Here is a 24779-nt window from a genome sequence, read left to right as displayed (position 1 = left end):
TAAGAAAGGTATAGATAATAAGACAGAAAAATATCATATTGCCTCTATATAAATCCATGGTACGCCCACATCTTGAATACAGCATGCAGATGTGGTCACCCCATCTCAAAAAAGATGTATTGGAATTGGAAAAGATTCACTAAAGGGCAACAAAAATTATTAGGGGTATGAACAGCTTCCGTATGAGGAGAGATTAATAAGACTGGGACTTTTCATCTTGGAAAAGAGACCACTAAGGGGGGATATGATTGAGGTCTATAAAATGATGACTGAGGTGGAGAAAGTAAATAAGGAAGTATTATTTACTCCTTTTCATAACACAAGAACTAGAGGTCACCAAATGAGATTAATAGGCGGCAGGTTTAAAACAAACAAAAGGCAGTATTTCTTCACACAACTCACAGTCAACCTGTGGAACTCTTTGCCAGAGGATGTTGTGAAGGCCAAGCCTATAACAGGGTTCAAAAAAGAACTAGATAAATTCATGGAGGATAGGTCCACCATTGGCTATAAGCTAGGGTGGGCAGGGATGGTGTCCCTAGCCTCTGTTTGCCAGAAGCTGGGAATGGGCAAGAGGGGATGGATCACTTGATGATACCTGTTCTGTTCATTCCCTCTGGGACACCTGGCATTGGCCACTGTTGGAAGACAGGATATTGGGCTAGATGGATCTTTGGTCTGACCCAGTATGGCCGTTTTTATGTTCTTATGTTTCTATATATGTATTTTACAAATTTTGAGCCATTACAGACCATTAGCTAAATATATAAGTAAAGAGTTTTCAGAAGTTCTGTTAAAGGGGCATACATAAATAAAAACTGAAATCAAAGACTTAAAAAAAAAACCTGTAAGGAAAATTAATATTTCAAGTTAAATGCACCACAGCAAGATATTCAAAGTCAAGTGGCAGATTTTTAAAGGCATAATTTTATGATGTGCCCAACCATCTTTGAAAATTGCATGCATGGAAATTTGGTGTGGATCAATTTTTGCCTTTGGAAATCTATTCCTAAATATTTCTGGCATCACTCATACACTTTTTCAAATAAGAATAATATTAGATAACATGGGAGGATTTCCAGGCTTTTGTAGAAGTCACATCCTCAGTTCTCCTTTACAACTGTTTTTTTTTTCCTGCAGCTGAAGTCTGTGTATTGTATGAGGTGCAATTTTGCTACCCTTACTCACCTAGAGTAATACCATTGTCCACAAATACATAAGGTATTACTTATAAGAATGGCTGAATTGGGCCCAGAATCAAGAGGTCATACACATTGATTTCAATGATAAATCATCATCCTCATCAAAATCATCATTATTGCAGGATCAGGCACACGGTGTGTGAAAACAGGATGTTATTTTTCACAGCAGAAGACATGTTATGCAAGGAGTAACACACAAGAGGGTGTGTGGTTATTGGGAAATAACCACACCCTTTAAATACGAGTGAAGCACAAGACCAGGAAGTTTAGTTACTCTAACACCCCGGAAGGATTGTCCAAAACAACTCCTAGATCCTTAGCTGTCACTGTGGAGCACTCTGTGAACAAGCAGTGCAGTGGGATACAAAGTAGGTATACAAAAGGGATTTTTGCAGGCCCCATATTCCAAAAAGCCACTCTAATTTGTGTCAACTGCCAGTGGTAGCCAGGGATTGCCAGGATACAAAGATACACCAGTCTTACGCTTTGCTGTCGGATTTGGGGAGTTTGGAGTATCAGAGGGAACAGTGCAGTTAGGAATGACATTTGGGACTGGCAGTTGAAATGGGGCAATTCGGAATGGCAGCTAGAAGTGGACAGTTGGGGTGTAGCCAGCTGGAATTGTCTAGATAGGTGCGAGACTTGGAATTGGCCAGCTAGAAATGATGGCTGAAATTGGGCAGTTGGAGAAAGGAAACTTATAGCAACACTTTCCATTTGTAGAAGAGAAGGGAAGGGCATTCAAGTCAATGAGTCAATGTTAATCAGAAGCAGGATAATGCGTACGAGAAGAGCAATATGAGGGATGTGAAGGTGAGGCAAAGAAAAGAAAACTGATAGAGCAAAACAAAAAATCAAGAGAACTAGGGAAAAAGTGAGAGGAAAGAAAGGAAAGGAGAGGGAGAAATTCACCCGAAAAGAGAAGTGTGTAACTCCTGGTTAATAAGGGTGTGTGAAGCTAATGGCTTGTCTAAACGGGGACACTCAGCAAAATTAATCTGAATTAACTAATAATGGGAATTTAAAGTGGTTTAGTTAAATCACATTAAAATCATAGCAGACACTCTTATTCAGAATTAAAATGGTCTTAATTCAATTTAGTTTAATTAACTTCCTAAATGAATTAAAATGAATGGAATTAAACTCAGTTTAAATAAGAGCTTGGCTATATGGGGACACAGGAAAATTAATCTGAATTAACTAAAGGTGTGAACTGAAAGTGGATTAGGCTGTCATATAGAATTAAAGTGGCCTTACTTCAGTTTAATTTTAATTTACTCCTCGGGCTGGAAATTCATTTTGAGTGGTCACTGAATTTTAGATTGTTTTAATAATGTTGTGTTTGTAACCAATGAGAACGTGAAAATAAAAAGTAGGTTTACAAACACAAACAATATGGCTGAGAATTTAACCACACAAAAATGAAAAAAAAAATTGTTACAGTTTCACCAGCAGTTGTTAATCAAACATTGCACACATTCATGGGATTCAAAACAAAAGGCCATCTTGGGCCTTTAAAATTCTGTTCATGACAAGTGCCATAGGCACCAAGACAACAGGGGCTGGGAAGTGGACTCAAAATGGTGAATTCTTCATTATGTTGAGAGGCACCAGATTTATCAAGTAAGCTCATAACTATGTAAGTTTGCTTATTTATTTAGAAATTCTCCATTAGGTCCTCACCCAATGACATCTTTCTACTGACTTCAAAAGGAACTGGATTAGGCCCTTACTCTAAAAATAGCATGTTATGGAATTGTGGTCATCCTGAGTAAAACATTATTTTGCAATCATTCTTTGCTTGTTACAAAGACATGGAAAAAAACCACATTTCTCTGTTTTGATCTTAATTTGAAAATGGAGGAGGGGGGGGCCTAAAAATGTTTTTAAATGATTTGTGTAAGGATGGCCTGGATCTTAGATTTGATTGTTGAGCAAGAAAATACACCATCACATTTTTATTTTTGTTAACCACAACCAGTCACCGGTGTTCCTTCTGAATTGCAGTAGAGCGTGCAATTACTTGAGTGGAGCCAGAAGAGAAATTTACCAGAGTAACAAGAGTCAGTGGGCAGACAAGTAAATAATCATTTCTCTTTGCCAATTAGTAACATTTACAGAGAAATTTAGGTGGCAATTGTCACTTTCATCCTTAAATCAAATCAAGGCTTGAACAGGAAAAGTAAAAAAGGGTGGTACCCTCTGAAGTTCTGCCCAAAAGCCATGCTCCACTTTCATGAGATGCCAAAATGGGATACCAACAGACTGCAGATGTTGAAAAATATGACCACATGGGCTCTCCTGGACTTCTCAAGCTTGTTTTTTTGTCAGTGAGATTCAGCTGCACTCTTGGGATAGCCAGATTAAGGCATAGGCTCTAGCTCCCACGGTCACACGATAACATCAGAATCTAAGGTTCTGTTTAGAAAAAAAGTATCTAGCCCTCCTGATTGCAAAACCTGGAGGGCAAGAAACATAAATAATCGGGTTTAAACAGAAATAAGACTGTCCACACAGCATTTTTCACCAATTTAACTAAATCAATGCATGTAGACATACACTATAAAAGCCATGTCTACAATAAGAGTGCTTTACCAGTTTAGGTACTATACTGGAAAAGCGCTCCTAGTGTGAACATAGCTTATATTGGCAAAACTACACTTTTATTGGTATAGTTAAAACCTCACAAGCAAAACCAGCTGTATCAATAAAAGCACAGTTTTGTGAGTATAACTGCATCTATACTAAGGGCTTTTGCCAGCACAGTTATGTCAGCGTTCACACACCTGACCTGCAAAGCTATGATGGGAGAAGTCTGAGATGTAGATATAACCTAAATCAATGGGACTACTTAGATATACTTACTTATGTAAATTGGTGCAAGGTTGGGCCTAAGTAATTAAAAGTCACTTGTCTCAAAGGGGTTTTGGTTGTACCAGGCTATATGGAATAACCCTTCCATAGTGAAAAGAAAAGGAGTACTTGTGGCACCTTCATACAAGACCAAGTGAGACTTTATAGTTTAAAATGCAGGCTGCTTGGGAACTATGAAATTTACAAATTAACACCTGCCCCCCGAAAAAAAAACCTAATTAACCTAATTTTCTTTCTAAAAATAAACAACATGCTGAAGACAATATATGTTTTCTTAAGTGATGGGACACTTTGAGGTATGTAGCAGTGTTATGAGATAATTACCGTTAGTTTTTTTGGCTCTGTTTTTCTTCAAAACTATAGAGAGGCATCTACGTTTATTTACACAGACAATATGACGGCCTAGTTGACAGAGCACAGGACTGGGTTCTATTCCCAGCTCTGCCACTGGCCTGGGGTGAGGGGCAATCTTAGGCCTGGTCTACACTAGGAGTTGCGGTTGAATTCAGCAGTGTTAACCCTGCACCCGTCCACACGATGAAGCCCCTTTTTTTGACTTAAAGGGCTCTTAAAATCAATTTCTTTACTCCACCCCTGACGAGCGGATTAGCGCTGAAATCGGCCTTGCCGGGTCGAATTTGGGGTACTGTGGACGCAATTCGATGGTATTGGCCTCCGGGAGCTATCCCAGAGTGCTCAGTTGTGACCGCCCTGGACAGCACTCTCAACTCAGATGCACTGGCCAGGTATACAGGAAAAGGCCCGCGAACTTTTGAATTTCATTTCCTGTTTGGCCAGCGAGGCGAGCTCACCTGCACAGGTCACCATTCAGAGCTCATCATCACAGGAGACCATGCAGTCCCAGAGTCGCTGAAGAGCTCCAGCATGGACCGAACGGGAGGTACGGGATCTGATCGCTGTATGGGGAGAGGAATCCGAGCTGGCAGAACTCCGTTTGAAAAGATGAAATGCCAAAATAATTGAAAAAATCTCCAATGGCATGAAGGACAGAGGCTATAACAGGGATCCGCAGCAGTGCCGCGTGAAAATTAAGGAGCTCAGGCAAGCCTACCAAAAAAATAGAGAGGCAAATGGCCGCTCTGATTCAGAGCCCCAGACATGCCGCTTCTATGATGAGCTGCATGCCATTCTAGGGGATGCAGCCACCACTACCCCAACCCTGTGCTTTGACTCCATCCAGGGAGTGGCAGGCAACACGGAAGTCCGTTTTGGAAGCGAGGAAGATGATGATGATGATGAGGTTGTAGATAGCTCACAGCAAGGAAGTGGAGAAACCGGTTTCCCCAAACAGCTAGAATCTGTTTCTCACCTTGGCCCTGGAGCCAGTACCCCCCGAACCCACCCAAGGCGGGCTCGCGGATCTTGAAGGCGGAGAAGGGACCTCTGATGAGTGTACCTTTGTAAATATAATACATGGTTTAAAAGCAAATATGTTTAATGATTAATTTGCCCTGGCATTTGCAGGCAGTACAGTTATTGGAAAAGTCTGTTAATGTGTCTGGGGATGGAGCAGAAATCCCACAGGGACAGCTCCATAAAGCTCTCCTGGAGGTACTCTCAAAGCCTTTGCAAAAGGTTTCTGGGGAGGACAGCCTTATTCCGTCCACCATGGTAGGACACTTTACCACGCCAGGCCAGTAGCACGTAGTCGGGAATCATTGCAGAACAAAGCATTGCAGCATATGGTCCCGGTGTTTGCTGGCATTCAAACGACATCCGTTCTTTATCTCTCTGTGTTACCCTCCAGAGAGTGATATCATTCATGGTCACCTGGTTGAAATAGGGTGGTTTTAGTAAGCGGACACCCAGAGGTGCCCGTTCCTGCTGGGCTGTTTGCCTGTGGCTGCACAGAAATCTTCCCTGGTGTTAGCCATGCGGTGGGGGAGGGGTGAAGCCATCATCCCAGAGAATTGGGTATGTGTGTGTGTGAGGTGGTGGTTAGTTGGGTTTCTGCTGCACATGAACCCGGAAACCGCAGCCCCTCCTTTTAAATTGCCAGCCCATTTTTCATGGGCAACCAAACGGCTACTTCGTATGGGAAATGAGGGCGCTGCTGTTTGAAGCCATTCCCATATGTTATGAAGGTTAAAGAAGCCAAAAGACTGTGGCTTACCATGGCTGCCTGCAAGCCGAATTCTGCTGCCCGGCCCTGCGTGAGTGATCTCTCACACCAAACCGGCAAACCCTCAGTAAGAGGCACAATGCGACCTTGTAATGAAAACACATGTGCTATGTAATGTTAACAGCAAGGTTTACTGTGAAAGAGTGTACCCATTGTTCTATAAAATGTGTTTTTTTAACTACCACTCTCCCTTTTTTCCCCCTCCACCAGCTGGATATGTTTCTCCTTCCCAGAGGCTAGCGAAGATTAGAAGGCGAAAAAAAATGCATTCGTGATTAAATGTTCTCTGACCTCATGCTGTCCTCTCACACTGACAGAGCACAGCAAAATACGTGGAGGCAGACAATCTCAGAGTGCAGGAAAACACAATATGACTGCGAGGAGAGGTGGCAGGCTGAAGATGGTATGTGGCGTCAAAGAAGGCAGGAGTCAATGCTCAGGCTGCTGGAGGATCAAACTCATATGCTCCAGCATATGGCTGAGTTGCAGGAAAGGCAGCAGGAGCACAGACCACTGCTACAGCCCCTGTGTAACCAACCGCCCTCCTCCCCAAGTTCCATAGCCTCCTCATCCAGACGCCCAAGAACATGGTGGGGGCCTCTGGCCACCCAGCCACTCCATCACAGAGGATTGCCCAAGCAACAGAAGACTGGCATTCAATCAGTTTTAAAGTGCTTGTCCTTCCCTCCTCCACCACCCCACCCAGTGCTTCGCTCCTCCACCACCCCTCGTGGGCTACCTTGGCAGTTATCCCCCTATTTGTGTGATGAATAAATAAAGAATGCATGAATGTGAAGCAACGATGACTTTATTGCCTCTGCAAGTGGTGATCGAAGGGGGGAGGGGAGGGTGCTTAGCTTACAGGAGAGTAGAGTGAAACTGGGGGGGGGGGCACGGTTCCATCAAGGAGAAACAAACTGAACTTTCACACCGTAGCCTGGCCATTCCTGAAACTGGTTTTCAAAGCTTCTCTGATGCACACCGCGCCCTCCTGTACTCTTCTAACCGCCCTGGTGTCTGGCTGCGTGTAATCAGCAACCAGGCAATTTGCCTCAACCTCCCACCCCGCCATAAACATCTCCCCCTTACTCTCACAGATATTGTGGAGTGCACAGCAAACAGTAATAGCAATGGGAATATTGGTTTCGCTGAGGTCTAACCGAGTCAGTAAACTGCGCCAGCGCGCTTTTAAATGCCCAAATGCACATTCTACCACCTTTCTGCACTTGCTCAGCTCCTGACTACTGTCCAGGGTGCCTGTGTATGGCTTCATGAACCATGGCATTAAGGGGTAGGCTGGGTTCCCAAGGATAACTATAGGCATTTCAACCTCCCCAACAGTAATTTTCTGGTCTGGAAAGTAAGTCCCTTGCTGCAGCTTTTGAAACAGACCAGAGTTCCTGAAGATGCGACCATCAAGTATCTTTCCCGGCCATCCCACACTGATGTTGGTGAAACGTCCCTTGTGATCCACTAGTGCTTGCAGCACCATTGAAAAGTACCCTTGCGGTTTATGTACTCGCTGCGTTGGTGCTCCGGTGCCAACATAGGGATATGGGTTCCATCTATTGCCCCACCATAGTTAGGGAATCCCACTAAAGCAAAAAGAAAAGGAGTACTTGTGGCACCTTAGACACTAACCAATTTATTTGAGCATGAGCTTTCGTGAGCTACAGCTCACTTCATCGGATGCATGCCGTGGAAACTGTAGCAGACTTTATATATACACAGAGAATATGAAAAAATACCTCCTCCCACCCCACTGTCCAGCTGGTAATAGCTTATCTAAAGTGATCATCAGGTGGGCCATTTCCAGCACAAATCCAGGTTTTCTCACCCTCCACCCCCCCACACAAATTCACTCTCCTGCTGGTGATAGCCCATCCAAAGTGACAACTCTTTACACAATGTGCATGATAATAAAGTTGGGCCATTTCCTGCACAAATCCAGGTTCTCTATGACCTGCACATTTCCCAGAGTCACTACCCTTGATATCAGCAGCTCAGTGATAGCACTGGCTACTTGCATCACAGCAGCCCCCACAGTAGATTTGCCCACTCCAAATTGATTCCCGACTTACCAGTAGCTATCTGGCGTTGCAAGCTTCCACAGGGCTATCGCCACTCGCATCTCAACTGTGAGGGCTGCTCTCATTTTGGTATTTCTGCACTTCAGGACAGGGGAAAGCAAGTAACAAAGTTCCATGAAAGTGCCCTTACGCATGCGAAAGTTTCGCAGCCACTGGGAATCGTCCCAGACCTGCAACACTATGTGGTCCCACCACTCTGTGCTTGTGACCTGCACATTTCCCAGAGTCACTACCCTTGATATCAGCAGCTCAGTGATAGCACTGGCTACTTGCATCACAGCAGCCCCCACAGTAGATTTGCCCACTCCAAATTGATTCCCGACTTACCAGTAGCTATCTGGCATTGCAAGCTTCCACAGGGCTATCGCCACTCGCATCTCAACTGTGAGGGCTGCTCTCATTTTGGTATTTCTGCACTTCAGGACAGGGGAAAGCAAGTAACAAAGTTCCATGAAAGTGCCCTTACGCATGCGAAAGTTTCGCAGCCACTGGGAATCGTCCCAGACCTGCAACACTATGTGGTCCCACCACTCTGTGCTTGTTTCCCGGGCCCAGAATTGGCGTTCCACGCCATGAACCTGCCCAATTGACACCATGATGTGCACATTGTAGGGGCCCGTACTTTGTGAGAAGTCTATGTCCATGTCCTCATCACTCTCATCACCACGCTGCAGTTGCCTCCTCCTCGCCTGGTTTTCCTTTTCTTGCAGGTTATAGTCCTGCATATACTGCTGGATAACGTGTGTGGTGTTTATAGTGCTCATAATTGCTGCGGTGATCTGAGCGGGCTCCATGTTCCCAGTGCTACGGTGTCTGCACTGAAAAAAGATGCGAAACGATTGTCTGCCATTGCTCTGATGGAGGGAGGGGTGACTGACAGGGTTGGCTTACAGGGAATTAAAATCAACGAAGGGGATGGCTTTGCATCAAGGAGAAACAGAATGGCCCCCCTCAAGGATAGAACTCAAAACCCTGGGTTTAGCAGGCCTTTGATTTCACAGAGGGAGGAAGGAGAAAATGAATCCAAAACAAATCTGGTCTATTTCTTGTTTTGATCCACTTCATCTATCTTTATACATCTTGCTGGCAGCAGACTGTGCAGTATGACTGCTGGCCATCGTCATCTCCTAGGTGCTCGGCAGAAAACAGCGCAGTATGACTACTGGCCATCGTCATCTCCTGGCTGCTCATTAAAAGACAGTGTAGTAGGACTTCTGGCGGGACTGAATTGCCATGAACGAAACTTAAAAGGATAACGACCTGGCTGAGTCACTCCCATGTTTGCCCAGGCACCCCTGACCTCACCGAGGTTGGTTAAAAGAGCACCCTGGAGTATGGCGACAATGGCTACTAGTCATACTACACTATCTGCTGCCAAAAGACAATGAGCAGCTACTGTGCAGCAATGCAGTACCACGTCTGCCAACACCCAGGAGACATACGGTGACGGTGAGCTGAGTGGGCTCCGTGCTTGCCGTGGTAGGGCGTTTGCTCGGGTAACCCAGGAAAAAAGGCGCAAAACGATGGTCTGCCATTGCTTTCACGGAGGGAGGGAGGGAAGGAGGGCCTGACGATATGTACCCAGAACCACCTGCAACAATGTTTTTGCCCCATCAAGCACTGGGATTTCTACCCAGAATTCAAATGGGCGGCAGAGACTGCGGGAACTGTGGGATAGCTACCCACAGTGCAACGCTCCGGAAGTCGACAGTTGCCTCGGTACTGCGGATGCACTCTGCCGACTACATGCCGGATAAATGCACTAAGACCATTTGTGGGGGGGGGGGGACACACAATCAATCGACGGTATAAAAACGCTTTCTACAAAACCAACTTCTATAACTTTGACCTAATTTCATAGTGTAGACATAGCCTTAGATAAGTCACTTCACCTCTGTGCCTCAGGCCAGGTCTACACCTAAAATGTAGGCATAGCTACAGCCCTCAGGACTGTGAAAAATTTCGCACTCTGTGCAGAGTAGTTAGGTTGGCTTAACCCCTAGTGTAGACACAGCTAGCTACTGCCTCTTGGGGAGGTGGATTATCTCCACATCGGCGGAAAAGCCCCTTCCACTGATGCAGGAAGCATCTATGCTACAGGGTGCAGCACCAGCGGTGCAGACAGGGCCTGTGCATTTGACTGAGGGGGCAAAGCTTCAAACCAATTCTCACCGCCCCCTTTAAATGGAGGCCAATGGGGGGATTAAGGAACCCCCCCCCCGCTCAGGAACGGCCTCCCCCTCAGCACTCGGGCGGGGCGGACACACACCCTGGCTGGGGAAGCTTCATTCCACGCCAGCGCCCGGACACGAGGCCCAGGCCGGGGGAGCCAGCCCCGCTGCGCGCCCGCGCCCGTCCCTGCATCGCCGGCCGGCCTAACCCAAGCTCGGCCCCGCGGTCCGCGCTGCTCGCTCCCAAACTCCCCAGGGCTGCGCGCCCCACTCTTGGTCTGCAGGGAGCCAATGAGAGAGGCAAACCCGCCTGAGTGACAAGCGACGACAGCCAATAAGCAGGCGCCTTGTTGCCGGGTGGCTCGAGCGCTCGCTCTATAAAGGCGGCCACGCGCGGAAGGCTGCGCTGCGGGCTGGAGAGTGCGTGTCTCTGGCGGGGGAGGGGGTGACGGCGGGGCCGGGCGACGAGCAGCAGCCGAGCGCCGCGCGAAGGGATCCCACGTCGAGCTCACGCGGGGATTTTAATCCGATTCCGGCCGGCCCGGATTTTATCGCGAGCGGGTTTTAAGGTGAGTCCGGGCGGGCCTGGACAGAGCCGGCTGGGGGGGGGCGGGCGGCGGGACCGCGGCCGTTCTGACCGTGCGCTACGCTTGTGTCGCAGGCGGCTCTGTCTCCAGCCTCGGGAGAGGGGCAGGATGTCCGAAGTGGAGCAGCAGGTGGCGGATCCCGCCGACGCCACCCAGAACGGGCACGAAGCGACCGAAGGCGCCGGGGAGCAGCAGGCCGAGAGCGGCGGGGCGCCGGCGGCAGCGGCGGCGCCGGCGCCTGCCAGCCAGAACGGAGCCGAGGGCGACCAGATCAACGCCAGCAAGAACGAGGAGGATGCGGGGTAGGTGTCGCCCCTCTGGCGGAGGCGGAGGCGCGGGCCCCGCTCTTGGCCGCCATGTGCCGCGCTGTCGCGGATCAGTAGGCCGCGCGCGCGCTCCTGCCTGTCGCCGTAACGGAAATGGGGGGCGGAGAGGGTAGAAGGCCCGGCCGCTCAGACCGTCCCGGCCCCTTGGGGTAGGGCCGCCGAACGGCCCCGTCGCGGAGGGCAGCCTCGGCGCGGCGGCCAATGGGCAGGCCGGTCACTGCCGCGGCGGAGGCCTTTCCTTTGTTCTGGGGCTGCCTTTTGTTGGCGCCATGTGGAGGCTGGGGGGGAGGGGCGGGGAATCGAGCCTGCTGGCTCCTCGCGCTGTGAAATGGCAGAGATCGCCCCTCGCTCCCGCTCCGGCTGCGCCGCCCGGGGTTTCCGAGCGGGGAAGCTTGGCAGGGCCTTGCTTTTCCCGCTGTACGGGCTGGAGCGCTTCCCCTCTGCGCAATGGGGGCCGGGCCCCCTCCACTGTTGATGCAAATCCCACTATCGGCCGGTTTTTGAATAAGGTCTGCGGAGATGCCTTCTCCGTGAAAATTGTTGAGGGGAATCTGGGGAAGAGATGGCATCATAAGGGTAGAACGGGAGCACTTAGCGTTACACGTCCTACACCACTTACTAGGGTCTATTTCTTGGTGCATTGTCAGCTAATGGGGGTTTGTCTACATTTGAAATGCTTCAGTGGCATAGTTGTAACAGCACCACTGTGGCACTTCAGTGTAGATGCAACTGCCTATGCTGCTAAGAGGTTTTGCCTGCTGGCATAGGTAAATTTTTCTGTCAATCTAGTACTGTCTATGCTGGGGGTTAGGATGGTGTAACTATGCAGTTGAAGCATGGATTTTTCACTCCCTTGAGAGATGCAGTTAAGAGAATTTAATTTTCATCTACATTGTACATTCTAGTGTACACAATGCCTTGATCTCTTCTGACTTTGGGGGAGAGGGTGTAGTTTTTCCAGTGCTGGCTCTCATCCAACTGTCTCTTGGGACTTACTATTACCACCCCCATATTGGTGCTTACTGGTGCAGTTATGCCTGCTTCCAAAATACAGCACATGTGTATCTTTCAGAGTTGTGGATTAAGCCACTCCTTTCCATTCAAGCTTACCTTCTGTCCTTGGTTTGAAGCCTTCTGATTAAGGTCCAAATAATCACATGAGCCTCAGATCTTTGGATGCTTCACAATGGCATGGTTCTGCTCCTTAGGACTGCCTGTCCAGCAGGACTGAGGAGGAGTGTAGGAGCTAGGCCACTGGATAATTTACTGTGCAAATCAAATACTTCAAAAATTCTGCCCTATACATTGAAGTGCAGTGCACACCTATAGTAGCAGCAGAAGAGGAGATGTGATAGTGCGACTCTACCCGTTTCCTCACTGGGAGGAGGAGATTTTTTATCTGTTTTCCATACAGTGTGCAGGGAGCAGGATTTGGCCCAAAATCTAGGGATGAAACTGTCTGCAATTCTTATATTGATTTGAAAGCATTACAGTATCCTGTAATACTAAACTGCATTATATGGTGAGTTTTGGCAACTCTAAAGTGTACCTACAGAATTGTCTTGCCATTAAAGCAAAAGTGCCACTGTAGATTACTCAAACCTATTGTCAGTCAGAATGCGGGAACTGTGGGATAGCTACCTATTGTCAGTCAGTACAGATTAAAGAAGCCTTGCAAAAATTCCATTTGCTCACGGTGAGCAAGCATTTTGGTGAGAATAAAATCACAGATTTACATGATCTTCACACCTCATGGTAATAAGTGGGTGCCTGGTTTGGTAAATTCTCAACCCTTTTTGTAAAGGTGAGGTTAGTGTGACTGAGGACTAACTGGTCAAAAACACATTCCGACTTTCCAGTTGGACTAATGACATTGCAACTGCTTTAAAGAGTACACAACTAGAATCTCTCCACAAGGAAGTAGTAATCAGGAAATGGTCCTTTTACCTGATTACAGGTCTTTCTATTAAAAAAAATAGATGGCATAATATACATTTGTTAAGGCTTTAACCTTTTGTAGATAGGTGGGAACACTTAAATTTTCAAATAGATTGAACTGGAAGCCAAAAAGTAATGTCCAGTAACTCCAGTTACTTCAGTTCACTTAAAAGTAGCCAAACTGTGGAACTAAGCAGCTGGGCTGCCTTTACGGTGTCAGGGCTCTGAATTCAGCCCTAGAGATGTGTGAAAGGCTAAGGTTAAATGTTACCTTGGAAATAACATGATGTGAAGTATAGCCATCTTCCTGGGTTTTGCTGGAGTTCCTGTTGGATCTTGGATTGTTTCCTGAGCTCTAATCTGGATAGATGAGCTGGGGGGGTAGCTGAATGTCCTTTAAGTTCTAAATGTCTTGATTTAAGTCTCTGGTGACTCAGTTTTCACTTCCTACTCTTGATGTCAACTTTACAAATCAGTTTTCTAAACTAGATGGTTTTTTGAATTTACAATGCAAGAGAAGGGAAACCTGGCTGCCTTTCATAAACTCTTAACTAAGCTTTCAGGGTTCTATCTATGGAATTACAAGTTAGTTGTTCCCTGTGTTACAAAATGGTATAAATGTCATGTAGATGTGACACTAACCATGTAGGAACTGGGCCAAAATTCTTGAACACAAAAAAGCACATGCTTCAACTTTATGGATGTTAACTCTTATCGCGAAAACTAAATTTTATTTTTTGTGAGCTAGAAAGTTATAAGTGGCAGTCAATGAAGTGCTGTTAATAGAATATTGAGGCTGAGGGAGAACCTCAGTTTTCTAACAATAACTGTCTCTGTACTCCTATTCTTGCATCAAACTCTCATTTTAAAGACCTTTATCCAAATTAAAAGAATTTATGTGGTTTTTCCTGAAATACAAAAGACTGCAGAGTCTTCTAACAGCAATACCTTTGAAATGGCATATATTAACAGGCCATTGAATGCACTTCTTGCCTTTGGCCTTGTTCCTCAATGCACAGGAGGCATATAGATATTAATGTACATCATGCTGTCTGCTGCTGTAACAATTCCTAATGTAGTAATTTTACCCTTATGAAATTTCAGGAAAATGTTTGTTGGTGGCCTCAGCTGGGATACAAGCAAAAAAGACTTGAAAGACTACTTCACTAAATTTGGTGAAGTGGCTGATTGTACAATAAAGATGGACCCGAACACAGGAAGATCAAGAGGTTTTGGATTTATTTTGTTCAAAGAAGCTGGAAGTGTTGACAAGGTGAGTTTAAGATTATACCTCTGAGCTTTCTAAAGTCTAGTGAAAAATCTCCTTTTGCGTGAATTAATCTTGCCATACCAAATTATTTGCAGGTATTGGAACAGAAAGAACACAGGTTAGATGGGCGACTTATTGACCCCAAAAAGGCCATGGCAATGAAGAAAGATCCAGTGAAGAAAATTTTTGTTGGTGGACTTAACCCTGAAGCCACAGAAGAGAAAATCCGGGAATACTTTGGAGAGTTTGGAGAGGTACGTAACTTAATCCTGGTACATGCTGAAACAGAACAGAATATGCTGTAATTACATTTTGTAAACTGAACATAGACTGGATCTTCAAGTTTACATCTGTTCCAAAATGCCTTCAACTATTAAACATTAAGCATTTTTATAGTAGTAACTTAAAATGAAGGGTTTGACTTTCAAAAAGTCATGCACATAAAAAGATGACCATCACTACAGCTCCATGCAGAAATTGCCAGATGTGCACTTGTTTGTCACCATATTTAAATCCTATTTTGCAAGGCTAGAGCTCTAAACTTGTGTGAATTGGCTTAAGGAAGTTAAAGCCAACAGAATAGCATAATCATGGTATCTGTATGTAATGTGTTCAGCATGAAATACAGAACGGTAACAATACAGTGAAAAGTAATTGTCCTGAAGTTGTAGTATTTCATGTTTTCAGATTGAAGCAATTGAACTTCCAATGGATCCAAAGACCAACAAAAGGAGAGGCTTTGTGTTCATCACTTTCAAGGAAGAAGATCCAGTCAAGAAGATCTTGGAAAAAAAATTCCATAATGTTAGCGGAAGCAAGGTAGGAAATGATTCAAATTGAAGCAATTATTTCCCCAATTTTGGAAGTTGGTATCTAGTTTACAACACTATTTCAGAAAGTATGAGATTCAGTTTAGTGACTGTTTCTGGTCTTCAGGTACACATGCAATAAGGACAATTTGTATTTCGTTAGTTAAGTTGGACTATTATTTGAAGGGCTCTGGCATTACCGTTCTAGGATTTCTCAAACTTTTTTCTGCTGATACTGCAGCAAGTTGTGTAAAGGACTGTGTTAACCTCAAAAGGAGTTCAGCTGCTAGACTTGTAAAAGTCCCCTTGCAGTTTTAAAATAACCCTAATATTTTAGGGTAGATAACTTCATTGTGAGACCAACACAAATTAGCTGAGGTGCTTGTTAAATGCACAAATTTAAAACTGAGGACAAAATTTAAGCTTTAATTTAATAGCTTGTAGCGAATTTAACATGATTCTTTCAAACCTCTTTAGTTTGACTGCCCTTTTAATAGCACTCCCTGGTGACCTTGAAACAGTAAACAAGAGTGGAATATCCACAAGCACTGTTCATTTAAAACCTCAAATCTGCAAAAGAGTATCAACTTAAACTTTTGGTATTTGCATTTATTTGGATCCTCTTGACTGGTGGCTCTCTCAATGAGGAAGTAAGCAATTTTTTGTAATTTTTTTTGTAAGCAAGTAATTTTTAGTGAGGTGAAACTTGAGATACACAAGACAAATCAGACCCCTGAAAGGGGTACAGTAGGCTGGAAAGGTTGAGAGCCACTGTAGTAGACCAGTAAAATCGCAGCTCACCTACTTTATATTTTCCACTACAAAGGCAGAGTTGTACTTAAGCACATTGCTCTCCTTGCTTTTTTTAGTGTGAGATCAAGGTAGCACAGCCGAAGGAAGTATACCAGCAGCAACAATTCAGTAGTGGTGGAGGAAGAGGCAGCTATGGAGGAAGAGGCAGAGGTGGAAGAGGTGGTAAGTGTTGCACACGCTACTTAAGTATGGACGCATTCAGAACTAAGATGCTTGTACTAAAATGGGATTTTGTGGATGGTTTTCCCTTCTGTAGCTCAAAGTCAAATTTGGAATCAAGGTTATGGCAATTACTGGACCCAGGGTTATGGGAATCAAGGATACGGCTATCAGCAAGGTTATGGTGGCTATGGAGGCTATGATTATTCAGGATGTGGGTATTATGAATATGGACCAGGCTATGATTACAGTAAGTAAAGAGAAATGTATTGGGTATAAGCGCACACAAGTAATAGCAGTTTAATGCATTTGATCTCTTGTTCATAGGTCAAGGCAGTGCAAATTATGGGAAAAGTCCAAGACGTGGTGGTCATCAGAATAATTACAAGCCATATTGATCAAATTTATTCAGGTATGCAGTGGCATGGTCTCTTTTAGAAAATGACTGCATAGGTTTTGTACTCAATGCTGTAGATGGATATTACAATTATGTACCAAATTTAACTTTACAATAAATTTCTATGGCCTGTTAAATGTGCATCTTACTCAAGAGCTCCCTGGAAATGTCTTACATGTTTAATATTTACAGATAACTAGTTGTCTAGACAGTGTGGTGTGTAAACTTCAGCCTTCCTGAAGATATTAATTAATGATTTTATTAATAGGTTAAACTGAAACTGATTTTGAGGGTCTGCTTAAAGCTGCAGCTCTGCAACTAGGGACTGCCTCTTGGAGTTTACTATGGACTCTGCATTACTCCAGTTGTACAGAATGAGATGTATCTTAGGGAACCAGTGTCACTTTCCACCTTTTTATTTTGTATTGTTTTTGTGTCATACATTTCCTGTAATGGAAGTGTTAATTTTACTGTACTTTTTGGTACCTTTTTGGAATCTAATGTATTGTAAGGTATTTTACATGTGTTCTGATTCACCATGACATGGATATTGAAGCTATCCTAGCTTTTGAAATAAAAAAGGTGTAATCTAGTGTCGTGTACCATTCTAGTGTACTGCTTCCAGAACTGAAGTAAAATTAGTTGTTCATAGCAATCTTGTCACAGTTTAAAGGCTGGACTCTAAAACTGGACTGTGTTGGTCAGGGGTGTGCTCACACTTGAAAATGAGCCATCAGCTCCCAACTCAAGTGTGATATTACAGAACAGAAAATTCAGTAGCAATCCCTCACTTAAATTGAGCTATCCAGGAGTGGTGGTGGCTTTTGAATATCTTGTCTTCCAGACAACTAACTCTCCTTTAAGCTTAATTGGGTACTAGTAGTTGACTTTGCCTCTGGTTCCTAGAAAAGCCAAACTGTAAGCCAGTGGTTCTCAACCTATTTACCATTGTTTAAGTGGGCTGCATCCAATACTACCTGTATGGTCCTGAGGATGTCACAGGCTGCAGTGCGCTCTGCTGAGTGGGCTGCAAATTGAGAATGTATGTTTGTTGCAGGTGGCTTCATTGAAGAATCAGAACTGTGGGGTGAAGGGGAGACTAAGTTGGGAAGAATCCCTTTCCACCTGCTTTTAGCAGGCATTGTTAAAAGGTGTCTTAAACAGTGACTAAAATCCTGCTCATTTGTGTGCAGGTCTCATTTCCTTGAACTTGTGACAATCTTTTCCAGTTTTCCAGCCTTCCAGGAAAAGTGAGACAACTTTATATTTGAAATTCAAGACAAGCTGAACTTTTCTGGCTTTATATAAATTAAAGCAGAAAGGAAACAACCTGTAAAGCTAAAACTGGCATATTAAATGCCAGTCCAAAATTGTTTAGACTACACTTTCTCCAGGGCCACTAATATCAAAATTCCTCTTTTTTTAAATCTTACATTGCACCTCTACTCACTGCAGTATAGTTAATCTTTCTTATTCTAGGCTTACTGACTACTCCAAATACCAGGTCAGAGTACTCTATTTAATGGCACCCACTGTTATGCTTTCTTGATGGAAGCTGGAGGAACCTTTTGAAAGTCACATTGCCACAAATCTAGCATAGCTTTGATATTTCAGTGTAGCAGAGACACCTAAATTTGAAGCAGTTATTTAAACATAATTTAAAAAAATTGAGAACTAGAATTTCAACCAACAGAGCAACTGTGAAAATCAAGACTCCAAGATGACCCCCTCACACAATTAACTGACTCCTCTTAATGGCTCATTCTGTTGCAACTTCTGTAGCATTTCCTTTCCCACTTTAATTACCTTCTGTACTATTGAATGCAACCTTAACTCTATTTGGAGTAAGTGTACCAAAAAGGCAATGGTGTTACTGGGGAGCAATGCTAGTGGGCTTTTGGTGGAAGCCATCTACTGTAGAAGTATTAGGTAAATTGTCAGGCCTAGCAGCAGATGTAATTCTAGCACTTACTATCTAAATATTTACAAATTAGAGCTCAAATTAAGGTTTTTTGGAAGTTTTTTTTTCAGTAGAATGTATTTAGAGATGGGTTACTTTAAAGGGCATTGTGACCATGATTTAACAGGAAGCAGCTTTAGTATCTGAAACTTTTCATCTCCTTTTCTGGCTTTACAGCTGCATCATTTCCCTAAATGCTTAATACAGCAATTTCCAGAGGCACTTCAAAGCTGTAGCAGGGCCAGAGCTAATGTGTGCACCCCCCCCACCCCCCAAACTGCTACCTAGTCTCTGGCCTTGATGGTGGCAGCAGCAGTCAACCACCCCTTTGCTCCCACCTGTTCTTTAGCAGCTTAGCTTTTTTTGTTGGCATAGAAAGCTACTCTTCCCCTGCATAAGCAGGGGATAGCCTTCACCACCCAGAACCAGCAATTCAGTGCTTAACTTCTAGACTCTAACTTCCCTTCAGCTATGACAAAAGTTGTGGTGCTAACTCAGCTCTTAAAAGAGCTACTTTCTAAATCTCTGCCTGAGACAACAATAGTGCTGCAGCCCTTTAAGGATGTGATCAAAGACAAACAGGCTATACCTTGATAAGGCTCACAGCATAAGCAGGCACAGCTGTAGATATAAGTTGTAAGAGCCAAACAGAATGCTGGTATAAATTGATGCTGCAGTAATCATACTGAATCTCTCTCTCCTAAAGATCCACCTGCTAGAGGAAGTAAAAGGGACTCAAAGGTGCAGTAGCTACCCCCAGAGTATCCTGTCCTTTGCAAGAGCCACAGTAACTTCATTATGAAGCCTTTGTGGCAGATCTCACTGGATACAATGAGACTTTGTACAAGGGTCATGACATCCACTTCAGCAACTACAGAGATCTACCCATGCCTAGACAAATTCCTCAAGATCCAGAATTTTGTGCATAGCATAGACCATAACTAAATATTGACACAGATGCTGGTCTGCCTGATTTCATGGACAAGGACACATACATTGCCTCTAGTACTTGCTAATAAAAGCATAGACCCATTCACAAGAATGCAGGCAGCATCAGGTGCTGTTTCTGAGCCCTGTGTTGAACACTCAACTAATGCATTATCCCACAGAACATTGACAAGAGTCTCCCTGTATGCATTCCAGACTCACAGGTACTTGTGCCTAGATGAAATGGGAAGTACATCTGGGGCACAGGACAGTGCCAGGCATCTGGAACCCTGGGGAAGGAGCATCAACCTGTGGAGCTCAAATGTGTAAACTAGTGTTAGGAGATTCCAGAACTATATAGAGGGCTTCTGAATCAGTCAGACAAGATTCCCATTCAGGTGTATATTAACCCATAAGGAATGGGCAAAGAGGATTCTCCCTGCTAGAGGAGCAATATGTGTAAAAGGAGAGCTGAACCATAAGACAGACTTGGCTCAGCAGACTCAGAACAGTGCCTGAATCAGGAAGCCCATGCTGATTTTGCACAAGTTCAGCCTTCTGGTAGTCAACCTATTCACCCATCAAAAGAACAAACATTTGAAATACTCCATCAGATGAATCCCTGGGGACAGATGCTCTTTTGCAAAGATAGCCCCAAGGCCTGCATATGCATTTCTGCCCTTTCTAATTCCAGAAAAGATACAGAAGATAAGGAGAGACGCAACAAACCTGATAATGCTAGGTCTTCACTGGCCAAGGAGACCATGGTTTTCCAAGCTGATAGAACTGAACTTGGAGCCACTGTTGCAGCTACTTGTGAGATGAGACATCCTTTACCATGGCCTATTCCTCTATCCACACCTAAATCATCTACAACTGATTGCCTGGCTATTGAGATTGGAAGTATTAGCTGTGTTAGAGCTATCCTCCACTGGGAGTGGAATCATCCTCTGTACTAGGTGAGCTTCAATACTAAAGGCCAGCTCCTCCATGTGGACTAGGTTTAGCTCATGGTGTTAACAGTAAAACAAATATCAAGGATCCTGGACTTTATTCAGGAAGATGTAGGCAAGAGACTTTTGCCCAGCACCATAATATGCCATGTGTCTGCTTATAAGAAACATCCTATTTTCAGGATCCTCTGGTTCCTTGACACAGAACTGTCAGGTATTCAGACTTCGCAGAGCAGTCCAAGTGGTTCAGCCAATCTTTATGGAAGCCTACCAAGGGCATTAAAAGCCCATGCCACACAACCTATTGAGCCACTGACCTGTATATCCATTCTGCCTATCCATGAAAAGTGTCTTCTAGTTACTATATCTGCTAGGTGAGTTTCTGAAGTGTCACTTCTATACAATAGTAGAACTCTATTGTAACATAATAACATGCTGCTAACAATCCCAGAATCAGCATTCCCTACCTCACAAGGAAATTATACTCCCTTCATTCTGTCCAAAGGCACAGCACCAAACAGAAAACTGTAACATACTTCAGATGTTTAAAGAGCACTAAAGATTATATCCGGTGCACTGAACTGACAAGAAAAACAGGCTTATTACTTGCTTTCAAATGAGGTGCTAAGGTGTCAGTGCTTCTGTTCCTGATAGCATCAAGGCTCACTCCACAAGATCTATGGTGACTCTGTGGTGGAAAGAGCTTGTGCTTTCATGATAGAGATATGCAAGGCAGCAACATGATCATCTATTTAACATCTTTATTAGACTCTGTAAAAAGTGGGTTTTTTGTTCTCTGCAGCAGCTTCCATGGTCTAGTATAGTAGCACTGCCATTTTGTGCAGTTAACTTCTCTCACATCCCTCCCTATTTCAGTTAACTCCTCACTGCTTCTCATAAGCAATGGAAGTGTGAGAGATACTAAACTGCAGCACTAGAAACCTCTTACCTGACTAAATCTTTCTGCTCTCCCTGGATGGGTTCCTAGCCAGGGAACAGTATTTAATTTCAGTAGTTCTGGATGTAGACCCTGGCCTACTGTTGGGAGCACACTTAACTTACTAATACTATTCTACAAGTTTTTACACACATGTGGAATGAACTATCTGGCAGCAGGCTGGAAAAGGAGGCATAGCTAGCACAGGTGTATTACAGCTTTGAACTCCCTCTGGAATCTGCAATCAGGAGGGAAAGAGCTGCATCTCCCACCATTTGATAAGTAGAGGCTAGCAGAAAGTAAATAACCAGATACAAAATTTACCCCTCCCTCTGACCTTATTCTCGGAAAGTACTTAAACCTCCAGACTGTATATAACTTCCTGTATCTTACTGTTGTAGTATCCCACTGCCATTAGGAAACACCCTGTGAATCTGACTCTTTTGAAGTTGCTATAGAAGTGCCCCAGGTAGATCATGTGAGCTAAATGCTGTAGTTTGTTGCTGTTCTTCCCTCCCTGATCACTACCTTTTCGTTTACCTCAAGGTAGGGGAGCATGCAAAGTAAAGTGGAACACAAGTAATCCTACATGCCATGATTTTTTTTTTTAAAATCAGTAAAAACACAGCTAAAAAATAATCAAGCTGAACTCTGAGAACTTAAATAATTACATAACCATGGGGGTTTGGGGAGTGAGAAATAAGCAGATATTTTAACTAGTTCTAGAAACAGTTCAGCAGAGAAGACTCACACCATTATCCCTCATGAAGTGTACATTAGCCAGCAAGTGCATGTAGAGCAGCTTGTGAGTTAAGGAGCAGGCTGTCACACTGAGACTTGTGGAGTTGGATCCTGGGTGCAGTGATTAGAGCCTAAAGCAAAAACTGAGGGTGCTTATACTCCAAAGCAGAGTTTACCATTCTTTTTTTGTTGTAGTTGAAATGTGTTCCATTGCTGTTGAAGAGTACCTCAAGCTACCCCGTGAGAGCATGCATGTACAAAGGTATCTTCATTGCCCATACGTACTCTGCCATCTGTGGGCAGTTTAGATTGGACCTCCTCTTTCCTCACTAAACATGTCCTCGGAAGGCAATTCACAGGGAACTTAAGTGCTGAGAGCCATCTGTTTGAAAACTATGGCTGAAAACCAGTCTAGCTGTTTAAACCTTATATTGGCACAAAATCAGGTGGTATAGCCGGTGAGACCCTGAAGTATGGCAAAATAAGGACCGATACATATGATTACTGGGGTCTGCATGCTCTCTAGTTGGGTACTATGGGATGGTAGAATGTTTGGCCTAGCCGAGATGGTTATAGTCACTGGGATACCTCAACCCAGAAAAATGAAATGCTGCAAAGTGTGGTACATAAGAGCTAGAATAGGAAAATAACTCCTGGGTAGTCATTGTTTTCTGAAACTGGCTGCTAATTAAAAGAATCCCACACCACCTTTGCTACAGCTGAAGCAAACAATTTTATGTCATAATGCCTATGTATTTTCTCTAAAACTTTTCACTGCTAAAGAAGCGTTACTAAACATTGCAGCTTCAAACGTAATTGTTTAGCTTAAATATGCACTAGTTATGGGGAAACATGATCGATTTAATGATCCTTTATAGTACATTTTGTCAAATTACTGTCTGGAACTATAGATGAAAGATAAGACATTGTAAAGCATGTATCAGGTTTAATATTTTCTTTATGTGGAGGAAATAAACTACATCAATACCTCTCCTCCTAAATTGTATTTAAAGCAAAGTTGCAGACATATTGCCATGTACTGTAGCAACTGTTTCTTGTATGATGTAGGAAATAAGCAACTAAAAAGGAGAACTACCTTCATAAAGGTGTGTGATCAGTTATATTGCATACACCTGAAAGCTGACATCCAGCCCCTACAGCAGTCAGTGTCTCTAATCTTAATGACAAATTAGGCCCTAAGATTCCTCTGCCTGCTGTTTAATTTCACAAACCTAGACTAAATACTAGTTAAGGTATGCTGCTTATATGCTAATTCAGAAGCAACTTTTTCATGCTTGAATAAAACAGATAACGTTGGCATGACCTTTTGTAGCTGATAATACAGCATTTGCTTGAACTAAAGTTAACTTCCGGTGCAATGCACAAGGATTTTAAGGTTTCTCCTTAGTTCACCACATTGTGTTTTTGCTTCTGGTCTTATTGCCACTCCCTTTACTGGCAAAATTCCAAATGGCATCAACTTAAATAGGGTAGGGCTCTGTCACATACTGTGCCTTATAGGAAGGAGAAAGAGTATTTGTTTTTTCTTCTTTGATTACTCAAGGAGAATAGAGTAGATTCCAGCATGGACCTAGTTGTGCTTGTCTTACTCAAGGGTTCAAGTAGAACAGTCACATAAGCAGCAACCAACACAATGAAACACACTGAAAACTAACTACCCTCTCCATCACCATAAACAGACAGCACAGTAGGTGATATTCTTTTAATAGCAGCAGGTTCTAAAGGATCCAGCTGCTATTGGAGTAGTCAAATTTTGAAGTGCTTTAAGGATAAAGATTTAATTATACCAAAAAACAGGCATTTGACTTGAGGGAGAATAGATGGTTGGGGGGACTGAGAAGCCAAAGTGATCCTACATAAATCAAAATAGTGATTAGAATAGCAGAAGGGGTCATCTATTTTGCAAAAATACTACAGAAACATTTGATTGGTTAGCATTTGATTGGTTACACCAAATGCACTGTCATTACTAGTTTAGTGATCTGAGCATTCTAATTAAACAAACTGCACAAGATAAAATGCTTACCTGGCCAGATAGAGCTGAGGCCTAAAGTTAATGGTGTTTTCCTACAGGCTCACATGTCTTTTCTCTTTCCATGTCTGAAATGCAAGCAAATTCATAATGTTCAGACAAGACATTAATGACCCTACTGAGCTAACTGTGCAAATGTAAAAAAAGTTAATAGTTTAGAGATACAAAGTATTATATAAATATTGAACTAATTCTCAACATGTGCCTGGTCAGTAGATAAATATAATGAACCTATGCAAGTGACCACCTTTACTAGGCCTCTCTCTGTGCTAAGAGAGACTAGTACAGTTATCCCCCATTAAGTACAATTGTGTTCACCTCTTAAATAGATTCACTGGACAGGTTAAGGCCAAAATTTTCTAAAATGGCCTTTAATTTTGGGTGCTTTAATATAGGTAACAAAGGCCTAGCTTTCACAGGTGCAGAGGA

At 43.7% G+C, this 24779-nt stretch overlaps 3 protein-coding genes across 7 annotated transcripts in view; 1 reads left to right on the top strand and 2 right to left on the bottom strand.

Moving 5' to 3' along the window:
* Positions 1-7106: 7106 nt before the first annotated feature.
* Positions 7107-10997, bottom strand: LOC311525692 (uncharacterized protein). Its single transcript, XM_084638003.1, has 2 exons — positions 10579-10997; positions 7107-9127 (listed from the first exon to the last, which is right to left on the bottom strand). Exon 2 carries the CDS (start codon positions 9101-9103, stop codon positions 8633-8635), a length of 471 nt encoding a protein of 156 aa, XP_084494129.1. The 5' UTR covers positions 9104-9127; positions 10579-10997; the 3' UTR covers positions 7107-8632.
* HNRNPAB (heterogeneous nuclear ribonucleoprotein A/B) lies at positions 10898-17371 on the top strand. Of its 2 annotated transcripts, XM_084638001.1 has the most exons (8): positions 10898-11049; positions 11142-11369; positions 14436-14604; positions 14697-14855; positions 15289-15420; positions 16280-16385; positions 16480-16632; positions 16710-17371. In XM_084638001.1, exons 2-8 carry the CDS (start codon positions 11176-11178, stop codon positions 16778-16780), a joined length of 984 nt encoding a protein of 327 aa, XP_084494127.1. In that variant the 5' UTR covers positions 10898-11049; positions 11142-11175; the 3' UTR covers positions 16781-17371. The 2 variants fall into 2 exon arrangements, with proteins under 2 accessions (XP_084494127.1, XP_084494128.1); XM_084638002.1 differs by lacking the exon at positions 16480-16632 and having other exon boundaries at positions 10903-11049.
* PHYKPL (5-phosphohydroxy-L-lysine phospho-lyase) overlaps positions 14750-24779 on the bottom strand; it is a 26613-nt gene continuing 16583 nt past the window's right edge. For 2 of the 4 annotated variants that reach the window (XM_084637998.1, XM_084638000.1), the window contains 2 exons: positions 24345-24418; positions 15247-15383 (listed from right to left, as the gene is read on the bottom strand). In XM_084637998.1, the coding sequence (XP_084494124.1) occupies positions 24372-24418 (47 nt within the window). In that variant the 3' untranslated portion in view covers positions 15247-15383; positions 24345-24371. Of the gene's footprint in view, positions 14881-15246; positions 15384-17756; positions 17860-24344; positions 24419-24779 lie in introns of those variants that run through there. The other 2 variants (XR_014712836.1, XM_084637999.1) reach the window with 2 other exon arrangements.

This window comes from Lepidochelys olivacea (assembly GCF_965140295.1).
Source record: "Lepidochelys olivacea isolate rLepOli2 genome assembly, chromosome: 8".
NCBI classification, from domain to species: Eukaryota; Metazoa; Chordata; order Testudines; family Cheloniidae; genus Lepidochelys; species Lepidochelys olivacea.
This window is presented reverse-complemented; position numbering and strand designations above follow the sequence as displayed.